The following is a 22,406-nucleotide window of genomic DNA, read 5'->3' as shown; positions in this document are numbered from 1 at the left end:
GAAGACCAAGAAAGGTTCAAGTCTCTTGACACACTTCTGGCACTACTGACTGGTAATGTTTCGCATTTTTACCTGGAGGCCATTGCAACTGCCACTTCATCCTCTACCTCCATTCTGATACGTGGTCGTCCCCTGCCTGGAATTACACCTAACTCCCCCACTGATGACAAAGGTCCTTTACGCAAACCTTTAAGTTTTGGATATTCACGTAGTGCTGCATTAGCGTTACTATTATTCTGGTAGAACAGTTTTACTAAAAGAGCACATTCTTTTTTGTAAGAGCCATAATGGTTATTGATGGTGGCGTTGGCTTTCCTACTTTTATCTAACAGGATATCATTTGCATAAGCAGTGTCTTGAAGAAAATGGCAACTTTTACATATGTGCAGTGAGGCACATATGAAAAACGGCACATATGCCGTTTTTCCCCTGGTGGCAGAAATTTGAACTGTTTTTTTTCTTTTAGAAATCACTTCCCCATACCCTAAATGACATACCCACCGATTTTCACAGCACTAACTCTAACAGCTTTGACACTATGGTCTCCTGAATAGGGAAACTTATTTTATAACCACATGGTATATGACAACAGGAACAAAGGGTTGCTGTTACCAAGAAAGACTTAAGTTCTGCAAATTACAGTGTCTGAAGACTAGGCACCTGCGAGGTGATCTAATTGAGGTGTATAAGGCCTTAAATGGTTTGAAAAAGCTCAATGCTGATGGGATTCTTCCTCTTGCTCAGATTACTCACCAGAGAGGGGGCAACTCCACAGCCAGGTGGGCAGGAGCAGCAGTGCGTAGCACACGCTTCTTGATTAGACCAGGGTTTGAGCCCGTGACCACCAAATACAGAGGATGCGGAAACGTCAGGGAATGACCACCACATATCCCCGGAGCAATATGGTGTTAGTTGCTAATGCTCCTAAAAACCAAATAACAATAACAACAATAACAACCTGAGAGGACATAAATTCAAATTGAAGAAAGACAATTGTAGAATAGATGTGCAGAAATTTGCCTTTAGCCAGCAGGTGGTTGATAGTTGGAACAAAGTTCTATTTGTCATAGCGGAGGTCAAAAACTTAAATAAGTTCAAGGCAGAACTAGACAAGCATTTAGAGTTAATGGATGGGTGAAATGGGAGGGTTTTTTTTTTTTTTTTTTTTTGACTGCAAGATGCAAAAAAGCAATCTTTCTTGCATCATATGTGCCTCTGCTAATGTAAAAATGTTGTCTAACCAACTGCTTTTTTTCTCAATGGGAAAGTTATTCCCCATTTTCAGTTTTTTTTCTCAATGGGAAAGTTATGTTGTTGTTATTTGGTTTTTTAGAAGCATTAACAACTAAGGCCATATTGCTCCGGGGATATGCGGTGGTTATTCACTGACCTTTCCGCATCCTACATATTTGGTGGTCACTGGCTCGAACCCCAGTCTAATCAAGAAATGTGTGTTCTATGCACTGCTGCTCCTGCCCACCTGGCTACGGAGGTGCCAAGGGAAAGGTATTCCCCATTTTCAGTTTAGTCTTAAAAACAATCTCTGTACGTCTAAAACAAAAGTAAACCAGTTATATTTAAAGGAAAGACAAAACAAACACAATGACTGTGTGATTCAATTTAGCTATGAACATCTGGCTACAAGTGCAGTTGTATCATGTCTCCTCATGATACAACTGTTGTATTTGTTTTTATTTTTGGTTCAAATAAAATCAGTTTACATTCATTTCTGTATATGGATGTTTTTAGACTAAACCAAAGATGGGTAACAACTTTCCCACTGAGAAAAAAAAAACTGCTGATTAAGCAAAAGTTTTAATTTAGAAATTGTAAAATCTAAATGATAATACACAGCCCAAATATAACAAAAAATGTCAAAATGACAAATAGCCTAAACCTAAAAATAAGTTAGATATACTCTGGTGCCTTTTAATTGAACTAACCTGTATATGGTAAAGATACAGTGCATGGCCACCTCAATAGTGACGTTATACAAGAGTTGCAACATACTTCTGTGAAAGGATGATTTTATCTGAACAATCTGGGAAGGTATTATGAAGGGTTCAGAAAGGAACTAGATGCAAGGAACAACTTTGCTATAATTTACAAATGTTTTATAAAGAGTTTTTACACAGTCTAATGTGGATGTTTATTGCATGAAGTGTGGCATTAAGTGTAAGTTATTACAGTGGATAAAGAAATATTTAACTGGTAGAAAACCAAATGTGGTTATAAATGGACAATGCTCAGAGCAGACCAATGTTATAAATGGGGGGGGGGGGGTCCTTCAAGTTTTCACATCATGCTCTTGTTGTCATTTCTAGTTTTAATTAATGATACTGCATTATTAATGATAATACTAGTAAATGCAAAATTCAACTAGGTCACAGTAATCCCAAGTGAAATTATCAATTAGGGAGAAGAGATTCTGCACTAAGCACTGTTGAAAATGATTGTAACACAGTTGGACATAGAAGTTTTTTGGTGGTATAATAAAGCCATGTCATTATGGCCATATCCATTAACATTGGTAGGTGAACAGGCAGCCAAGCAAAAGAACTGAAAATCCATTTGTGAATGAAATTTCCAATACCTTTTGGCATATCTCATATTGTTTAGTTAAATCACAAATGGACTGGCAGTTCTTTTACTTGGAATGCCTATTCACCCACCAATGAAGAGACAGCCGTCTCTGAAATTGTGCAATCTGGGTTACGGCATGCACTGAGAATAAGTAGCAGTAAATATCACCCAGGAGAGGTTTTATTAATTTCAAGTTTAAGCAAAGTGCAATTCATTGTGAATAGTTCATAACATGAGATGCAATATAATGATCCTCTTTTAAGAAGAATGACACCACCACCACCTATCTTCCTTATTTTTCCTATATACATTTTATGTACCATAGTGGAACTCATCATCCCCAATTTCTTGGTGGCACCACGTTTCTGTTAGCCCTATTATGTCAGCATTAGTTGTTCTAACCAAGGGTTAAAATTCAGCCATTTTAATGACAACACCCCTGATATTATTGTAGACACAGTTAAAACTAAGTATTCTTCTATAATTTACTACCCTGACAAGCCCCTTAAAGTTATTTCGGCTTGTTTCCCAATCTCTCATTCTGCTCATTTGAAATGTTGCTATCCTCAGAACATCTTCCCGAATATCAGCTGTTGTGGCAACAAACAAGAATTCTTGAAGTGAGTGCAACCATTACTTTGACCCCTATCATCAGATAAATGTGGATCTATATTACCCTTCTCCCCAACGAGCAGTTTCCATGAACCCTTAAAGTATCCTCAATGATACTGGCAAAAATCCTTGCACTACTTTTGTTCAAATGAATACCATCCCTACAAAATAAATTCATTCTGTCGACAAGTGCAGGTCATGCTGATAAAAATTTAGCCCCCTAGAGTCTTGCAAATTCTCTTAAGCCTTGAGTTAACCCAAAAGACTCATCATATAATCCTGCCTATTGTGTCTGGGCAGAATTACGGACACATTCACATTCTGACCTAACTCATGGCATTTTTTCAGCAAGGTTCTATATTTATCCAACAAATAGTCAGGTCATGTCTGTTTAATACCATAAGTCCCCACATTAATAATAATGCACTTTACTGACTTAAAAGCTAACAATCTGTTCATAACATTATCAACTGTTGCTCCTGACAAACACACTCTGATTCACCTATCTTTATTACAAAAAATATCTGTTTCCATGAGAGTAGTCTCCCAATAAAACCAGATTACCTTCAACCAGAGCAGTATGGACTTAACCATTTTTATCTGGGACCTGAATCAGGAGAGCAATGCTTGACAGGTCACTTGAGTCCCTGACGAGTTCCTAGTTACATATTTTCTAGGGCAAAGCACTCATTTTTTTAGTGCTTCAGATTCTTCTCATAATGCACCAAGTTCTAATTTGAGATCAGTACACTCTTACAATGTGTGCAAAGAAAGGAATCACCAGTTGAGTGTCCAGAAACCTAGCTCATATTGTGACACAGGCATTCCTGTCTGAGTCACAATATCTTTGGACTTTGTTGTATATAGATCTTATAGCAACCATTATTTTAAGGTACAATTTGAACATTAGAAAGATTACAAATTTTGGTGAAGGTAAAGAAAGCCAACACGAGAACGACGAGAAATGTTGAATAACTTAAACAGAAAATTAGTTTCCCGATATGGCACTCTAGTGCTGCTCGCTCGGTAAACAGACGGTAGGCGTTATCGGTCTGGAGCAAAGTCGAGAACGATATACTGATTGATAGGTAGGCATGGCAAACGACGTGCTGATTGGTGCAGGAACACAACACATGATAACATCGGTTTAGTATCACTTTAGTAGCAACCAGAAGCATGGTAACTTGCCCTAAGGTGCCTCTGTAGCCAGGTGGGCAGGAGCAGCAGTGCGTAGCACATGCTTCTTAATTAAACCGGGGTTCGAGCCCATGACCACCAAATACGGAAGATGTGGAAAGGTCAGGGAATGACAACCGCATATCCCCGGAGCAATATGGCCTTGGTTGCTAATGCTCCTAAAAACCAAATACAGGCTGGCCTCGATTAATGCGATTAATTCGTACTGCGAGCGCATCGTGCAAAATGAAAACACGTTAATCGAATATAATAATCAATAGGAAAAATTATAATTGGTCCTTGACCTTCTGGAATGTCCATAAAGAATTTCAAAAATACCTTTTAAATAACTTTTTAACTGTACACAATGTAAAAGATAATGAAAATAATTATGGAATTAAATGTTTATTGCATAAAACAGCGGTTCCCACACCGTGCACCGCAGAATATTTTTAAATTTTTGAGGGAAACACAGCGATACTCGACATCTGTCAGACATCGCGTGAACTATTAGCTCGAGGTAGTTCACAGTGTCAACATTTCCGCTTAATACCTAACCGCTTAATAAATGGATCTGTTAGGTATTTCTTTTGGTCTAGGTGTGCCGTGAAAAAATTACTGAGACACTAAGGGTGTCTCAGTAAGGGTGCCATGAACCGAGAAAGTTTGGGAACCTCTAACATAAAATACACAATGAAGAAATGACTGTTGCGGAAATATTTGAACAGTGTTGACTTTCTCTTTTCATCAATCAATTTCCGATAGCCGACAACAACCTTCACAGAGAACCTCAAACCTTTTGTTTGAGGTTCTCTGTGATACAAAAGATTTCATCTAGTTCTTTTATCGTTATCTCCTTCGTGGTAACATTTTCATCTGGCTCATTTACAATTTTGAATTTTTAAATGCAAGTCTGCATTGACTTTATTAGCGGGAGACAAACAAGTAACACGTCTTCTTCTTAAGATGTGTTACTTGTTTGTCTCCCGCTAGTAACACGTCTTCTTCTGAAGGTTGATGGAACACACTGAGGCGAGCAGCAGGCAAACATTTGTTTATTGCCCGTCCGACATGCGGTAAGTTTAACGTGCGATTCAAATCCTTTTCAACTAGCGCATAAAAAAAAAAAAAAAATCGCGTTAACTGGAAATTTGCATCATGTAAAGTGAAAAATGGTATAATTTTTTCAAATAGCAGTAACCTGAAAAACGCGTTAATCGAACTTGCGTTATGCGAGGCCTGGCTGTAACAACAACAACAACTTGCCCTAATCACACATGCCCTAATGAACGCTTTCCATAATGGTGAAAAAAGGTCAGGTTACCTCCACTTGAATCCCATGGGAGCTTGAACCCCTCCCGAAGTGGAGAGGGTAACCTAACCTTTTTCTTTAGAATCTTTGTCATATTTAGAAATACATTCATAAAATAATACATTTTTTTATGACGGGATTTTTATTTTCTTGTTCAATAATATGCCCTAATGGTGAAAAAAGGTCAGGTTACCTCGACTTGAATCCCTCCTGAAATGGAGGGGGTAACCTAACCTTTTTTCTTTAGAATCATGGGTGGACTAGCGCATAAATTGTTTATTAACAAAATATTAATTTTTTTATGACTGTACTTTTATTTTTAAAGACCCTCATGCAGATACACACGTATCATAACATCAATCAACACCTCAATAGCTATTCACTATATATATATATATATATATATATAAAGAATTTTTATCCTATTATTTCCTAACCTACCATTTAAGGTCAGGTTATGAAATATAACGAAATATAAAGAAACCTTTTCCTTTTTTCCTAACTAAACTTAAATCAACAATACAGTAAAAACACTCATGAACTGCGAAAATCTGATTTTAATAATGAGAAAAAAACATAACAAAGAACATAAAAATGAACGGAACGGAACAAAAAACTTTTATTAATTTAGTTTTCATCAAAAAATCAACCAACATTTTATTTTCCTTACAAATTTCTTCCATCTTTAAAAGAGTCATCATTGCTATTACCTGTTTATCGTTCATCACAAAACTATTATGCACCATTCTTTACTCATAAATACACATTATAATGCCAACCAATGACTACACAGTAGTTTGTCGTCTGTCGCGCCCACCACCAATCATTTCATTGTTTGCCATGCCTCCCTGTCAATCAATATATCCTTCTCGATTTCGGCTCCAGACCGATAACATCTACCATTTGTTTACCGAGCAAGCAGTGCTAGAGTCGGGTGTCGGGAAACTAATTTTCCGCATAAGTTATCCGACGTTTCTCGTCATTCTCATGTTGGCTTTCTTTACCTTAGCCCAAATTTTAAATTTACAATATATTACATAATTTAAATTACCAAAATATTACAGAAATGAAACTGTTGACAAAACTTTAACCATTAGAGAATTTAAATTTAAGCTATACCAAATGAAAGTTATGAACTTCCTGCCGAAAGATCAGCAAAAGGGGATCCATATGGGGGAGACTGAATGTGGACAGCAGAACTAGGAAACTGGACACCCTGGAGGAGTTTTGAGTGAGCTGTATAGGGTTTTGAGAGAAAAAAGTAAAATGAACGAGGATGGAATTTTCAGTTATAAATTATTCCATAACTAGGGGACATAAATTCAAATTACACTAGTTTACGTGTTGACCAGTTCAAATTCAAAACAAAAATACCCAATCTTGACTAATTTTATGCTGCTAAACAAGAAAATTACACTAACATTTGTCGAATGGCTCTTGTTTTGAATTGTAGCTGGGGTTGCATATTAGTGAGTTACTCCACATTATCAACTACAAGTTTCGGCAAAATGCATGGCAACACCGCAGTTTTAGTACTGCCATGCTTTTATCACGTGTAGGCAACTGTTGTCTCGCTCTGCGTCATGTGATAAGTTGTTGCTTCGAATACGTCTTTAACTGTGTTGCAGTAATGCTCAAATACGGCTAAGTATTGGGTGATTTGTTCTCAGTTAACGGTTGTTCTCTGTGAGATCCCTACTTTCTGTACAGTATTCATGCCGTGTAAGGTTAATATGCCCCATAATTATGTGAATAGTCTGGATGACTTCTGTTACATATGTGGAGAAGTCACATTAGCTTGAAGAAAGTGTCCTTTAACTCAAGCCATAAAAAAGGCCTACTTCTTGTACTTTGGGTGTAAAGTAGTGACCAGGACAAGAACTGAACTCCACACATATGCTACACTACCTGTTCATCAAAACTCAATGCATGAGTGAATTGAAAAGAATGTTTTATGCCTTTCACAGTGCCCATGATATGGAGGGAGCCAACAAATCATGTCACAGACTGTTACTTCTGTACGGTGCCTCCTATTAGAAAAGGGATGACATTGAAGAAAAAAAATATCTGCAATTCATCCCGTGCCTCACGGTGAAGTACTAGCTATTCCTGAATCATCTGACCATTTTCTGGCACACTCTGATGAAGTTGAAAACACTGATGAATATCAACTTCATATACATGAAGAAGTACAGCAGCTGTCTACGCCAAGGAATCCATCATTTTGTCCAAACTTTTATCCTTCTGAACCACATAAAATCACAGAAAGCGAGCTTAATGACTTCAGGGATCTTGAACTACTGAAGAATAAGGCAGAGCTTTTGGCCTCGAGGCTACAACAGTGGAATCTTCTAGATCATTCTGTGAAAGTGACATGTCATACTAGAAATAAAGACTATGATAAATTCTATCAAACAGAAGATGAACTTGCTGTTTGTAAGGATGTTGATGGTCTAATGGCAGCAAAGAACACGAGGCACGTTTCCAAGGAATGGAGACTATTTATAGATGCTTCTAAGGTTAGCCTTAAGGCTGTGTTATTACACAATGGAAATATGCTACCTTCAAATATCTCTTGCATATACCATCCACAAAAAAGAAACATATGCAAACATGGAGAACATCCTCTTAGGGGTACACTATCGGAAGTATGAGCGGCAGATATGTGGTGATTTAAAAGTAATAGTCATTTTAATAGGACTATAGACGGGTTACACTAAGTATTGTTGCTTTCTCTGTGAGAAGAATAGTCATGCCAAGGATATACACTATGAGAAAAGGAGCTGGCCTCAATGAAAATCATTAACACCTGGAGAGAAGAATGTAGCATTTGAACCTCAGGTAGATCCAAATAAAGTTTTGCTTCCATCACTCCGCATCACATTAGGGCTCATGAAAAATTTCTTGAAAGCCTTGGGAAGTGAACGGTTCTGCATTCACATACTTTCAAGAAAAATTCCCAAGACTTAGAGCAGAGAAGATTATGACAGGTGTTTTCATTGGTCCACAAATAAGGCAACTTTTCAGAGATGAACAGTTTGAACATGCCCCTAGTGATAGCGAGAAATCAGCGTGGAAAGCCTTTCAAAATGTTTCAACTGGTTTTCTAGGAAATGTTAAAGCCAACAACTACAGGCAGCTTGTGGAAGATCTCATTACTTCTTACGAAAAACTGGCATGTAACATGTCATTGAAGATGCATTTCCTGCACTCACACCTCGATTTCTTCCCGCCAAACTGTGGGGCTGTCAATTATGAACATGGTGAGTGCTTCTATCAAGACATTGCAGCAATGGAACAAAGATACAAAAGCAAATGGAGTGCTGCCATGTTAGCCGATTATTGATGGATGGTGAAAAGGGATGCTCCCGAAGCTGAATACAAGAGAAAGGCAAAAAGTCCGGTATTTTATACAGGTATGTTTGTAGCTACATCTTACTGCCATATAAATAAAAAATATCTTGTATAAATATAAAAAAACTACTTTTTTTGAAAACAAAGGCCAATCTGCCATTTAAAGCACTATTTACATGGTTAGCACCCCAAAATTTATAAAGTAAACTTACTTTCGTGCCCGTAACAAGGTGTGACCCAAAATTTGTTGTTCGGTGTTATAGGGGAAGAAGTTTAGATTGGATTGCTGGAAGTTTTCTTTTAACTAGCAAGTGCTTTTAATTAATGGAATAAGTTGCCTTCGTGGGTGGTTGAGGTTGACAGCTTGGAGAAATTCAAAGCTCAGCTGGATAGATACCTACATGAGGAGGAAGTAAATTGATGATTTATTATAATTTTATTTTTTTGGATGGTGCAGGAAACCTAAGGCTTCCTTGCACCATACAGCCAGTATTTCCCCAATTTAAAAATATGTACAGCCACTCCCTGACTTACATAACGGTTGCGTTCTGAGAAACTCTACGTAAGTCGAATTTTACATAATTCGGAATTTCCCTAAAGGCTTATGCAGCACTCGCAGCTATGCACACTGAATCTGATTGAAGCAAAAAAGAAATGTTCAACAAACATGTAAATAGAATTATTTATTCAATACTTTTCTCTCATGCGCAGGAAAAATTTCAAAAGTGTACAAAAATACAAAAGTGTGCAATTACAAAAAATCTTACTTTAACGTTGTGGAAACCAGCACGATGCTTGAACCTATGCAATCACCCATTGCTTGCCACAAACTTAGCTTGGGGTTCACTGTACTTATTGTTAATATCTTCATAAATATTATTTGCTTTTGCCTGAATGGTCATTAGACTCAGGGGCACTCACTTCTGAAACTGATTTTCCATCCATATTATTAATAGCTTTTCCCTTTTCAATATAGCATCTGAATGCTGTTTTGTGATCACTGCTGATCTAAAATGCATTGATCCTTTAACATGTTCTTTTATACGCGCACTGTTCTTTAAAATAGTATTCACTGTTGAAGCAGCGACACCTATTCTCGTGCAACAGAGACAAACTTTGTCTTGCTTGTTACTTCTAAATCATTTTCATCTTCACTTCTAAATCAATTTTGTTTCGTTTCCTAGCATTGCCAGCACTTGTACTTTCTGTTGGTCGCTTTCCCTTCATCATTGTAATAAGTAAATAGGAATGAAGAGAAGATTCTGAAAATTTATTTATGTTTTTTATATGATTGAAAATTTCAGTGAAGGGCTGCATGTTTTGTTTTTACAACCTTTAGTTAAAAGTAATTTTTGTGTTGTGCTTATTTGACATAAATTAATATAAAACTAATACAATTTCCATTATAAAAATGACCTTTTAGAGAGTTAAATAGCTTAGTTATACAGTGCAAATTTCAAATTCTGAGGTTTTGGAACGAATTACCAAAAAAAAAAAAAAAAAAAAAAAAAAAAGTGTTATTGGATTCACATTATGATATTTGCATCCCCTAGGGGATGCAAAATACGTTTCCATATATTTTTTTCAGTTTTCACCGGCCAGCAAAAACGAATATATGTAAGTAGAGTATTACTTAAGTTCGGGAGTGCCTGTATATGAAAACGTGGGGTTTTTTTGTTTTTTTTTTCCCACAAAATTTCTTTTTTATACAGAAATTTTAAATTAGAATTCCGTCAAAACTGTTCTGAAAGGTGTTTGAAAATCTGCAGTCTATAAATGAAAATCTGCTGGCTTTATACAGCCATTTTGAATTACACAATTAACAAAAGATTTATTTTTTCACTCAAGCAAAGCAGTTTTCAAAAATACCTTCCCAAGAGACTAATGATCAAATAGAAACAAAGATGTTGTTCCCACTCTCTTTTGATGAGAAGAGCCAGTTCAGTTCTTCCAGACTCACCATGATTACAAGTTACTGGTTTATTTTATTTCTGAAATGGTAAGTTAGTATTAATCACATATCTTGATTTACAAGCTGCGTTCGATAGTGTTCACATCCCAGCCTTGCTCAAACTCCTTCGAAATTACTATCACATCACAGGCCCAGTATTGAAGTTTCTGACATCCTTTCTTCAGAATAGAATCATCCAAATGTACATAGGAAAACAAAGGTATACTAGACAAATACATGCAGGCGTTCCACAAGGAGGAGTCCTGTCCGGAATTCTTTTCACTGCTATCATCTACCCACTAATACACAATAGAACAGATATGATATCATATGCAGATGATTTAAAGATCTTCACAAAAATAAATTTGACCGATGAAGCCAAAAACGCCACAGTAACCATCAACAAGACCTTATCAGAAGTACAGCAGTACCTCAAGAATTTTGACCTGCAAGTGAACCCTGAGAAATCTGCCATCATGGTATTCTCTCTTAAACCCATACCAACCATAATTCAGCCTGCGATTGACGGAGTCCCGATCCCCTGCGTTGAAAAGCAAAGAGATCTGGGTGTAATCTTCGACAGAAAATTACGATTCCATCACCATATAGAAGAACTCTGTGCTAAATTCAACAAGAAACGGTGGGTTGCCAAGCAGCACTTGCTACACATTCACAACAGCAACCTGATAAAAATGTACATCAGGATGATGATTTTTGGAAGTGTACTGTATGGAGTAGAGTTGTGGGGCTCAGCTGCAGACACCACAATTAAACCATTAAAAGCCGCTGAATACTGGCTCCTGAAGTGGGCAACCTGGAAGTGTCATCTCCCACCACAGCAGCGCACAACACCGATGGCCAACGCGCTGAATTTAACCAGGTTTTCAGCATTAATGCACGAGAGAAGACTCATCTTCACCGTAAAAATGATTGCCGGGAGAGTCTCAGCACCCAACGTTTGGGACACCGTGTGCTGGCAGATTCCCCAACCAGGTCTCCGCTCCACTCCCAAGCTTCTTGCTCTTCCTTCGAGACTACATTTGAAAGATCGGTTCCTGCCTTATCAGAAGCTCCACCTGGTTCAATCCCTGGATGCTGACTTATTTAAAATCATAGATGATAAAAAGTATAGACGGATCATCCTAGATCTGCACGTGGTCTCCAGAACTACCAACTGATCTCAGATCGTAATGGCGGGGCAAGAGACTCTCAGAAAACTGGACTTGAGGAAAAGCTTTTGTTATCACAATTTGTTATTTTTGTTATTTTGTATTAGTTTTCCTTTCAAGTCAATGTTATCTGCTATGAGTACTTTTTTTTTTTTTATTATATAATTTGCTTATAATTAATCTTTACAATTTCTTTATTATCTCTGCCGTTTGTTAACCTCTGGCATGGTGCCGTGAAGGGTATTGTATGGTCGTGGTACCTGCGTGTACCGGTGAACTGTACAATAAAGATCTTATTTATTTAATATAGCCAAACAATGCAAGGAAGTTGTAATTCTGTTGCATCTGCAAAAATAAAAAAATAAAACAATAACTTAGGAGGCATTTTTTAGTTAATTTTTCAAAGAAGACTTAATAGCCATGTTTCATGATTTTGTTTGAAGGACAATAATATTTATTCTTTGAAACTTAAAATTAAGATATACAGCAACTTGCCTGACCCATGACACATTATCCTCTAACAAATACCTCATACAGAACCACTTGATTTAAGGAAAGAAATTCAAATTAAATTTGTTAGTAAGGAAGTTTTACAATAGTATATTTATTTTACCAAAATTAAAATTAAAAAGAATGTAAACATATACTCACCATCATCTTTTTTGCTTTTACCATTTTGCTGAGAATAATACGAAGAGGTACTGAATAATCTTAATGAGTAATCTAGAAGATTAAGAAAGTTCAAGATAATTAGTCACAATTAGTCAACTAACAATCGTGCACTCATGAATAATAAAATATTTAAATTTAAACACAGTTATAAATGGAAAGCATCATTAGAAAAAGATTTCTGCTGAAATCTTTATATAATAAATTTATATAATCCTTATATAATAAAATGATAATTTGCATGCCCCAAAGATGGAAATATCCTGTATACATAATAGCCTTGATCAAATATCACACTTTGTAAACTAATAATAAACTTTATTTAATGTGACAATGTTATATTCCTATAATATCAAAGGCCAGGAAAACAATATTTCATTTACAAAAAATGAAATGATGTTCCTCTTAATAATCATTAAGATAGCAAATGTATTTACTAGGCAATTAAAATCATGCTATCTGCAAAATATAAGAAAGGATGAAAATGTCCTACTACTTCTGACAGCATTGTTAAGATGGCCATCGTATTTACTAGGCAATTAAAATCATGCTGGCTGCAAAATATAAGAAAGGATGAAAATGTCTTACTACTTCTGAAAGCATTGTTAACTAGTTTATAATTATCTTCTAAGAATTCACTACTGCTTTATATGGTAACTGTCACTAAAACTACCTACTATCTCATAAGGGACTAGTAAGATGCAATGCTTATAAGATGTGCAGAAATTTTCCTTCGGCCAGTAGGTAGTTGATTGTTGGAACAAACTTCCATCTACGGCTGTGGAAATATGAATAAATTTAAGGAGGAACCACTCGTTGATCACTCATTATTAAAGAAAAAAAATTCAATCATTTTGCAAATATACAAGATAATTTGCAAAAATATCCTGTTTTTGAATTTAATAGTGAGAAATATGTTTCTGAAATTGAGAAAGTTGTGGATGATTTTGAAACCAGATTCAGTGATTTTAAAACAATTCAAGACATTGTTCAATACATTATTATTTATCCATTTAATGCCGGCCTCCGTAGCCAAGTGGTCAGGAGCGGGAGTGCAGTAGCACACACTCTTTGAGTAGACTGGGGTTCAAGCCCCTGACTGCTGAATATGGTCGATCTGCCAACCCGCACTGGACCAGCGTGGCAGATTATGGTCCATTTCCCTCAGCATGAATTGTCGAGGAGGCTTCCATCCTGCAGTGGGTTGATAATGGCTGCACTTTACCTTTTTAGATACGAAACAAATTGCAGGGAGAAAAAAAAAAAAAAAAAAAAACACGCCGTTTTGAACGATACAGTATTTGATAAAATGATACTATATTTGAAGATTAAATGCACAAAGCATAATATGATATGATATTTAAATTTGACATAATATGATCTGGGTACCTGTCCTCCCACTGATGATAGGCTAACAGCTTTGAAACTGTGCCATCTGGGTGGTGGTATCCACTGAGAATAAATAACATTAGTCTTCTCTACTAGGGAAGTGTTACTTATTCGAAGTAGTGCAATACCTGGTATCTCGTTGTGAAGGTAGCCACAATATGAGATACAATTAAAAACGATGCCTTTCACTACGTAAATAGTTTAATTTATGGGTAAACTATGGTGTATCCACACCAATATTATACAGTTAATTTAAACCCATATCATATTATGCCTTGTGCATTTAACCTTCAAATATTGTCCTTAGCCAATGAAGGAATACACTATTCCGAAAGCTCCTATCTACCACATCACAATATATTTTAGCTACCGCATTCACTGGTTCAACTGTATTTCCTTTATGTCAAAATTTGTCACCACAAAAAGACAAAATTTGTCTTTTTGTGGTGCGACGGAACACAACAATCAACGCAACACACTTAAACAAACTAAACATTTGTTCCCTTTTTCTTTTTTTTTTTGAGCGGCGAATGTGAAGACAGTCGGGTTTGCAAGATAATAAGGTACAGTAAAATCCCTATGACAACTTATAATTCCGCTTCTTGTCGCTTATTTACGACTTGCAAAACATGTTTATACCTATTTTAGTTATTACTTGAATTTTATGATTTCTGGTTGATTTTTTTTTTTTATTTATTGATTTCTTTTTTATTTGAATTCCTGAGGTGTTCCAGTTAATCCGATCCCTGTAAATCAAGAGTCTGCTGTATTTGAAAAGTGTTACAGCTTTATATTCAGACAGCTTTTGTTATTGATATTTGGGGGGGGGACTTCATAACTTTTGTTCGGTATAGATTAAATTTAACTTCTCTAGTGATTAAAGTTTTGTCAACAGTTTCACTTCTGTAATATTTTGGTAATTTAATTTCTATAATATATTGTACAGTTAAATTTTGATCTTTCTAAAGTTAAAATTTTACCTTAATATGGTAGCTACAGATCCATTTTCAATACAAAGTCCAAGGATATCATGACCCATACGGAAATGCCTGCAGACATTTCTGGCGTGAGTCATAGGTTCATCATTTGTATAGACTGTGGCATATATTCTAAGGCTAGTGGACTAGCTCAACTGTTGATTCTTTTCTTTACACATCATGTAAGGAGGGTAACAATCTCAAATTAGACAGGTGCATCACAATTTGAGTCACTGAAAAAAACGAGTGCTTGCCGTAGAAATAAATGTAACTGGAACTAGTCAGGGACTCAAGTATCTCGTGACCTGTCAACTGGCACACCCCTAATTCAGATTCCAGATAAGATGTTGTTGCTATTTGGTTTTTAGGAGCATTAGCAACTAAGGCCATAATGATATTGATGATGGTATATCAAGCTTAATGTCCATGTTTGCAGACGATACGAAGGTTGGCAGGGTTGTTAATGACACTAATGACAGTACACTGCTGCAACATGATCTAGAAAAGTTGAGCAGATGGGCTGAGAGGTGGCAAATGAAGTCTAACATTAACATTAAATGTAAAGTACTACATATGGGAAGCAGTAATCCCAGAGTAACGTATCAACTCTGTGATACCACACTGACAGTGGCAGAGAATGAAAAGGACCTGGGGGTAACTGTGCAGGCAGATATGAAGTTTTCTGAGCAGTGCAGATGGACTGCAAGAGTAGCTCATGGTGTCTTGTCAATGATATATAGGAATTTTTCTAGAAGGGATAAGGGGTTGATTATCCCCTTGTATAAGGCAATGGTCAGGTCACACCTTGAGTACTATATACAGGTCTGGAAGGCTCATTTTAAGAAGGATGTAGAGCTGTTAGAACGAGTACAGAAAAGGGCAACAAGATTAGCGAATGGAACAAAGGGTTGCTCTTAAGAAGAAAGGCTTAAGTTTTGCAAATTACAGTGTCCGGAGACGAGGCACCTGCGAGGTAATCTGATTGAGGTGTATAAAGCCTTGAATGGTTTGAGCATGCTCAATGTGGATGGGATTCTTCCTCTTGCTCAGAATAATCGGCTGAGAGGGCATAAATTCAAATTGAGGAAAGATGGTTGTAGGATAGATGTGCAGAAGTTTCCCTTTAGCCAGTGGGTGGTTGATTGGTGGAACAAACTTCCATCTGTCATTGTAGAAGTTAATAGCTTAAATAGATTCAAGGCAGACAAACATTTGGAGTGAGTGGATGGGTGAAATAAGGGTTTTTTTTTTTTTTTTTTTGGCTGATGCTATATAAGCTTGCTTTCTTTCATCATGTGCCTTTGCTAATACTCCGGGGATATGCGGTGGTCATTCACTGACCTTTCCGCATCCTCCGTATTTTGGTACAGAGGCACCTTCAGATAAGAACAGTCAAGAGCGTATCGCTGTGGTTGAAGTTGATTTAATTTTATTGGTAACTCTATCGTCAGGGAAACAATATTGTTTGTAAAAAAAAAATAGGTGGGCAAGAACCAGAGTTGTTTGCCGAGAGAAATAATTGATGTTACCAACAGATTGTCAGATTTTATGGTGGGTAAAGAGAACACTTTATTCATGTGGAAACTAATGATATTAAATGACCTGACCATTTGTTGGATAAATATAGGACCATGTTGAAAAATTGCCACAAGTTAGGTCAGCATGTGTATGTGCCTGCAATTCTGTCCAGACACAATAGGAGGGATTATATGCTGAAAGCCGTGTGGATTAACTCAAGACTTGAGGGCATCTGCAAGACTCTAGGAGGGGAAATTTTTTTTTTTATCAGTGTAGCCCACACTTGTGGGTAGAAGGAATTTATTTTGTAGAAAGGTATTCATTTGAACAAAGTTAGTGTAAGGAATTTTGCCAATATCATTGAGGATAACTTAAGGATTCAGGGGAACCTAGTCAAGGGAAAGGATAACAAAAATCGACATTTATCTGATGATATGGGTCAAAGAACGCCCGACCAGAGGGGGACAAACCGAGACAAATTCCCGGGGCCTGTGCAGCCTGCAGTGCCTGGGTCTGGATTCTTTTTTTTTTACAAATCACTATCCAATTTTATTATTTGTGATTTTGTTGCAATAATTTCTTCAATCTCTTTGTCGGTAATCGTAACACGTAGCGATACTTGTAATAACAGTGTTTATAGGTCCGGGCCCCAAACCCGATTTGACTGCACACTTTGTTTATGTATTTTAGCTGTTATCAGTATTTTCGCCCCTTTGTGGCGTTTCTGTCGGTAGCTTGCGTGCGGACTGTGGGCACGTCATGTGGGCTTATGCTGCACGCTGCATGCACATATTGCACAAGCCACCCATTACGTTGAATTCATGCTTTAGTTGAGTCAGTCACTCAACTAACAACCAAGGTAGTGCAATTTTGTTTTATTTTATATCGGTGAACGCATGTCCTCGTCACTTGTGTCACGAACGAAGTTGTTGAAAGTATATTTTCTTTTTTGATTTGACTTTCATATTTTTGTTAAAGATAAACTTAAAAATATGCGATATTATAATTATTATTAAAATAATTTTCATAATGTATTTTAAATCTTAGGTTGTGTTTGTTCTTGTTCAACCCTTCATTATGAATTACCATCATAAATCCAGAGCACAAAAAAGAAGAGAATGAGATGCAAAAGAGAAAGAAGCTGTTAAAGGTTAAAGAACTCTTCAAAGCCTTGAGGTTACCATTTCTCCTCATTTGCCTGAAAATCAAGCTAGAAATATCTCAATTAAAGAAGAAAACAACAATAATAATGAAAGCGGTTCTTGTGCATCAAGTAAATTTGAGTATGAAATTGAACAATCTGCTGAATTTGAATCACCAAGACCAAGCTCATCTGCAGCTGCAGGAGGAAGTAAATCTGATGCAACTAAACTGTGTTCTGCTTCTTGCTTAACAGAAATAACATCACCGACATCTGAAAATGAACAAAATAATGAGAATTTATTAAATTTTGATACCAGCCTTCTAAAATCATACTTCATCACCAATGAAATAGAAGGTGCAGTTTGACAAGGACCAGAACCATACCCAGCAATTTTTCCTCCTGACCATGACGGAAATAAATTTCCCGTGTACGTGCTGAATTGTCGTTTAAGGAATAATGATGTAGTTCGAGACTGGCTAGTTTGGAGTAAAACCAAACAAGCTTTATTCTGCTTTCTATGTAGTCTATTTTGCAAATTACCTGAATTACAGCAATCTATTTTTACAACAGAAATTGGCTGGGGACCTTCCAAAAGCTATAAAAATTGACAGCATACCTGATCATGAAAACAGTAACAATCACAGATAATGTTATGCAGAGTGGCGAAATTTACAAAACAATCTAAATAAAAACACGACAGTGAATTGTTTGTTATTGCACAAAATAAAAAGTGTAGCACAAGTATGGAAAGACTTACTATGCCAATATCTGGATGTCGTTTTGTTTCTTTCTGAACGTGGATTAGCTTTTAGGTGGAGCAGCAACTTGATTGGCGATTCAAGAAATGTAAATTTCTTAGGAATGCTAGAGATCATAAGTCATTATGATCCTTTCCTTGACGAGCATTTTAAAAAAGTGAAAGAATCACAAATTGAAAAGAAAAGATTGAAGGTTCATTATTTGTCAGCCAAAATTAAAAACGAATTTATTTTGTGCTGTGTTGAAAATGATCTTAGCTGCATTTTAAAGGAAAGAGAAGTTGCAAAATACTTTTATATAATTGTAGATGCAACGCCAGATTCTGCCCATATGGAGCAAATGACATTCATTTTGCGTTATGTTCTTGCAAACAAAGAAACAAATGAAATCTTTGAAAGATTCATGGAATTTGTAGATTGCAATAAGAAAACAGGAGATGGCATCACGAATTTAATTCTCGAAAAACTTAAAAAACATAATATCCCAATAAGTGAGTGCTGAGCGCAAGGATACGAAAATGGCTCTAATATGAGTGGAGCATACAAGGGCATTCAAGCTCCAATTTTGGAAATTAATCCCCTGGCCATTTTTTTCTTCTTGTGCTTGTCACACTTTGAATCTCTGTGGTGTTCATGCAGCAGAATGTTGTCCTGAGGTAACAAAATTTTTAGATGTTGTACAGAAGCTGTATAATATATTTAGTGGTAGTCCTCAGAGGTGGGAAATTTTGAAAAACAACAACATCGACTGCTCACTTCATTCCAGGTCCAACACACATTGGTCTGCTCAAATTGAGAATGTGAAACCATTTGCCCAAAAGCTTCCTTCAATAAAAAAGTCAATCAACATGGTGCTATAATTATATCTAACTGCTAACACTCAAACAGATTTGAATGGTATAAAGACATGTATGGAGACGGAGTCGTTTGAATGCCTCATGATGGCAACAGTTTGGTTCAAAATTCTATCAGCCATAAACCACCGAAGCATGGTCTTACAAGCTCGAAATACCACCATAGACATCGAAGTAGAAAATCTTTCTAGTCTTCTGACAGATTTGAAAAAGATTAGGAATAGTTGGGAGGCAATCCTTAACAAATGCAAGCTCGTAGCTGTAAATTTAAGTATGCAGGCTGAATTTTCAGATCGACGACAAAGGAAGAGAAAAAGAAATGCTGAAGAATCAACAATAAGACCAACTGAAGTATTCAAGTTTCATGTGTTTAATGTTATTTTAGACAGTGTTATTGGTAACATGACAACTCGATTTGGTGCAACAAAAGAAATAAACATTATATTCAGTGTGCTGTGGTTATTCACAACTTAAATGAGGTAGAGCGCCTCCGTAGCCAGGTGGGAAGGAGCAGCAGTGCGTAGCACACGCTTCTTGATTAGACCGGGGTTCGAGCCCGTCACCACCAAATACGGAGGATGCAGAAAGGTCAAGGAATGACCACCGCATATCCCGGAGCAATATGGCCTTAGTTGCTAATGCTCCTAAAAAAAAAAAAAAAAAAACCAAAAAAATGAGGTAGAAATTTGAGAAAATGCAAGAAAACTACAAAACGAATATGATATTAGCGAGCAGTTTTCTGAAGAACAAATACGTCTGAAATCGATATATGATGCAAATATATAGGAAAAAGATCTTTCAGCTATACAGTTGCTCAATAAAATAAAACATCTGAATCTTGAACCACTATTTCCCAATATTGTTATTGCTTTAAGGTTGTTTTGTACAATACCAGTGACTGTGGCTCAAGCAGAACGATCTTTTAGTTGCCTACGAAGGATTAAAAACGTGTTACAGATTAAAAACTATGGGTCAAAGCTGACTTTCGCCTTTGGGCTTATTATCAGTTGAGGTGGAACTTGCCCAGCGCTGTGATTCAAAAATAATAAGAGTTATTTGCAAGTTGTAAGTGCAAAGCACCTTTGTGATTTAGTCTAAATCCGAGACAAGCTGTGATTTTTTTACTTTGTGATCTGATATGATAGTTTATTGAGATTAACCTTGTTATACGAGCGGAAATTTTCTTGTTAAACAACTATTATTTTGTATTAACCCAATATTGTATCACTATTATTCAATTTTCATATTATTATATTACAGAAAAAATAAAGAACAATTTCCATCTACATGCAGTTTTTTTTTTCTGTCATTGGGCATGGAATTATTGTTTTCCCTGGGCCTGGGCCAGCTCTCAGCGGCCATGGGTCAAAGTAATGCTAGTGCTCACCCCAAGAATTTTTGTTTGTTCCCACAACAGCCAATGTTGGCAAGATGTTCAGAGGGTAGCAATGTTTCAAATGAGCGGGATAAGAAAGACCAGGAAACACGCCAAAATAACTTCAAGGGGTGTGTCAGGGTAGAAATTATAGAAAAATACTTAGTTTTAACTGTGTCTACAGTAAGGTCAGGAGTGTTGTCAATAAAATGGCTGAATTTTAACTCCTGGTTAGGACAACTAATGCTGAAAACTAGTGCTAACTGAAACATGGTGCAGCCCACAAATTGGGGATGACAAGTTCCACTGTAGTACATATATATATATATATATACACACACTGTATTTAGGAAACACAAGGAAGATAAAAGGGGTGGTGGTGCCATGCTTCTTATCAAAAGCAGCCTGACCATGAAAAGAGCTTTTCTTCAGTCTGAAGTTACATCTGCCAGCATAAAATCTGTGTGTAGTGTAAATCTGTTGGAAGCAAAGGTATGAGAGTGGGAGGTAATCTAAAGATCAAAAGATTGTGAAGAGCATGATGAGAGTCTTTACGTACAGATAAAATAGACAAGCAAGCTCTAATGTCTTATTACGGGTGACTTCAATCTGCCCAAGAATGACTGGAATAAATGGGAAGGAAACTCACCTTGTGGAAAAATACTTCTAAACTAGATGATTATTATTTGTACCAGCACGTCAAAGGTAATACATCTGGTGAGTATGGATTGGCACACCCAGGGTCCTGAGCTGGATAGCATCAGTCTTCTCTTTCTTGGTGATTCCCTTCTTCTTCTTCTTCCTCTCTCTCTCTCTCTCTCTCTCTCTCTCTCTCTCTGTGTAATTCAGAAATTTTTTTTTTGTCTGGTGCAGCATAAGCCTCAAGCTTCCTTGCACCATATGGCTAATAATAATGCTAGGGTTGAGAATATACTTGACTTCATCATTACTCACAAATTAAATAACATCACAAGGCTTGTTTGTTTGTTTGATTTGGAATTTTTTGGCGCATCAACATCTATAGCCATAGTGCACCATACATATGGTAAGTATGAATATTATTTTTTGTAGATAGGGATAATTTCATAACTAGGACTACAAAATTAATTTTTTTTATTAGCTAAAGGAGGTGATATATATTAATCATTTTGAGAAAAGTAATGATGTTTGAGACATTTTTTTTTTTTATTACCTAAGATTGAAGCAAATGTAAGAGGGTCTTTTGTTATGTCCAAAGTGAAAAGGTTCTGGTGTTCTCTTGCATATTTTGTGCATTCGACAAAGATATGTTTCACTGAAAGTATAGTGCTACAGTGATTACACTAAGGGGGAGTCTCCCCTCTTAAGAGATAATAATGGGTAATGTTAGTGTGGCCTATTCTCAAACAAGCTAATATCACCTCCTGCTGTCAAATTGAACTGAAGCTTAAAGGCCATCGTTCAAGGTTTGATTTAATACTTCGAAGCTTATTGCTAAGCAATTCCAACATGGGCATCGTTCTTTGATCCATCAGTATGTATTACGACGAAGTTGGGAAACTGGTCCACTACTGCATGGATAGTTG

At 36.6% G+C, this 22,406-nt stretch overlaps 1 protein-coding gene across 4 annotated transcripts in view; it reads right to left on the bottom strand.

The window, feature by feature from the left end:
* Spg7 (SPG7 matrix AAA peptidase subunit, paraplegin) overlaps positions 1 to 22,406 on the bottom strand; it is a 300,063-nt gene that overhangs the window by 252,372 nt on the left and 25,285 nt on the right. For all 4 annotated transcript variants that reach the window (XM_090377613.1, XM_090377614.1, XM_090377612.1 and 1 more), the window contains one exon: positions 12,809 to 12,880. In XM_090377613.1, the coding sequence (XP_090233739.1) occupies positions 12,809 to 12,880 (72 nt within the window). The remainder of the gene's footprint in view (positions 1 to 12,808; positions 12,881 to 22,406) is intronic.

Source organism: Mastigoproctus giganteus, chromosome 7 (genome assembly GCF_048544385.1).
Source record: "Mastigoproctus giganteus isolate SK-2022 chromosome 7, ASM4854438v1, whole genome shotgun sequence".
Classification (NCBI taxonomy): domain Eukaryota; kingdom Metazoa; phylum Arthropoda; class Arachnida; order Uropygi; family Thelyphonidae; genus Mastigoproctus; species Mastigoproctus giganteus.
The sequence above is the reverse complement of the archived record's forward strand: the minus strand, read 5'-3'. Positions and strand labels throughout refer to the sequence as shown.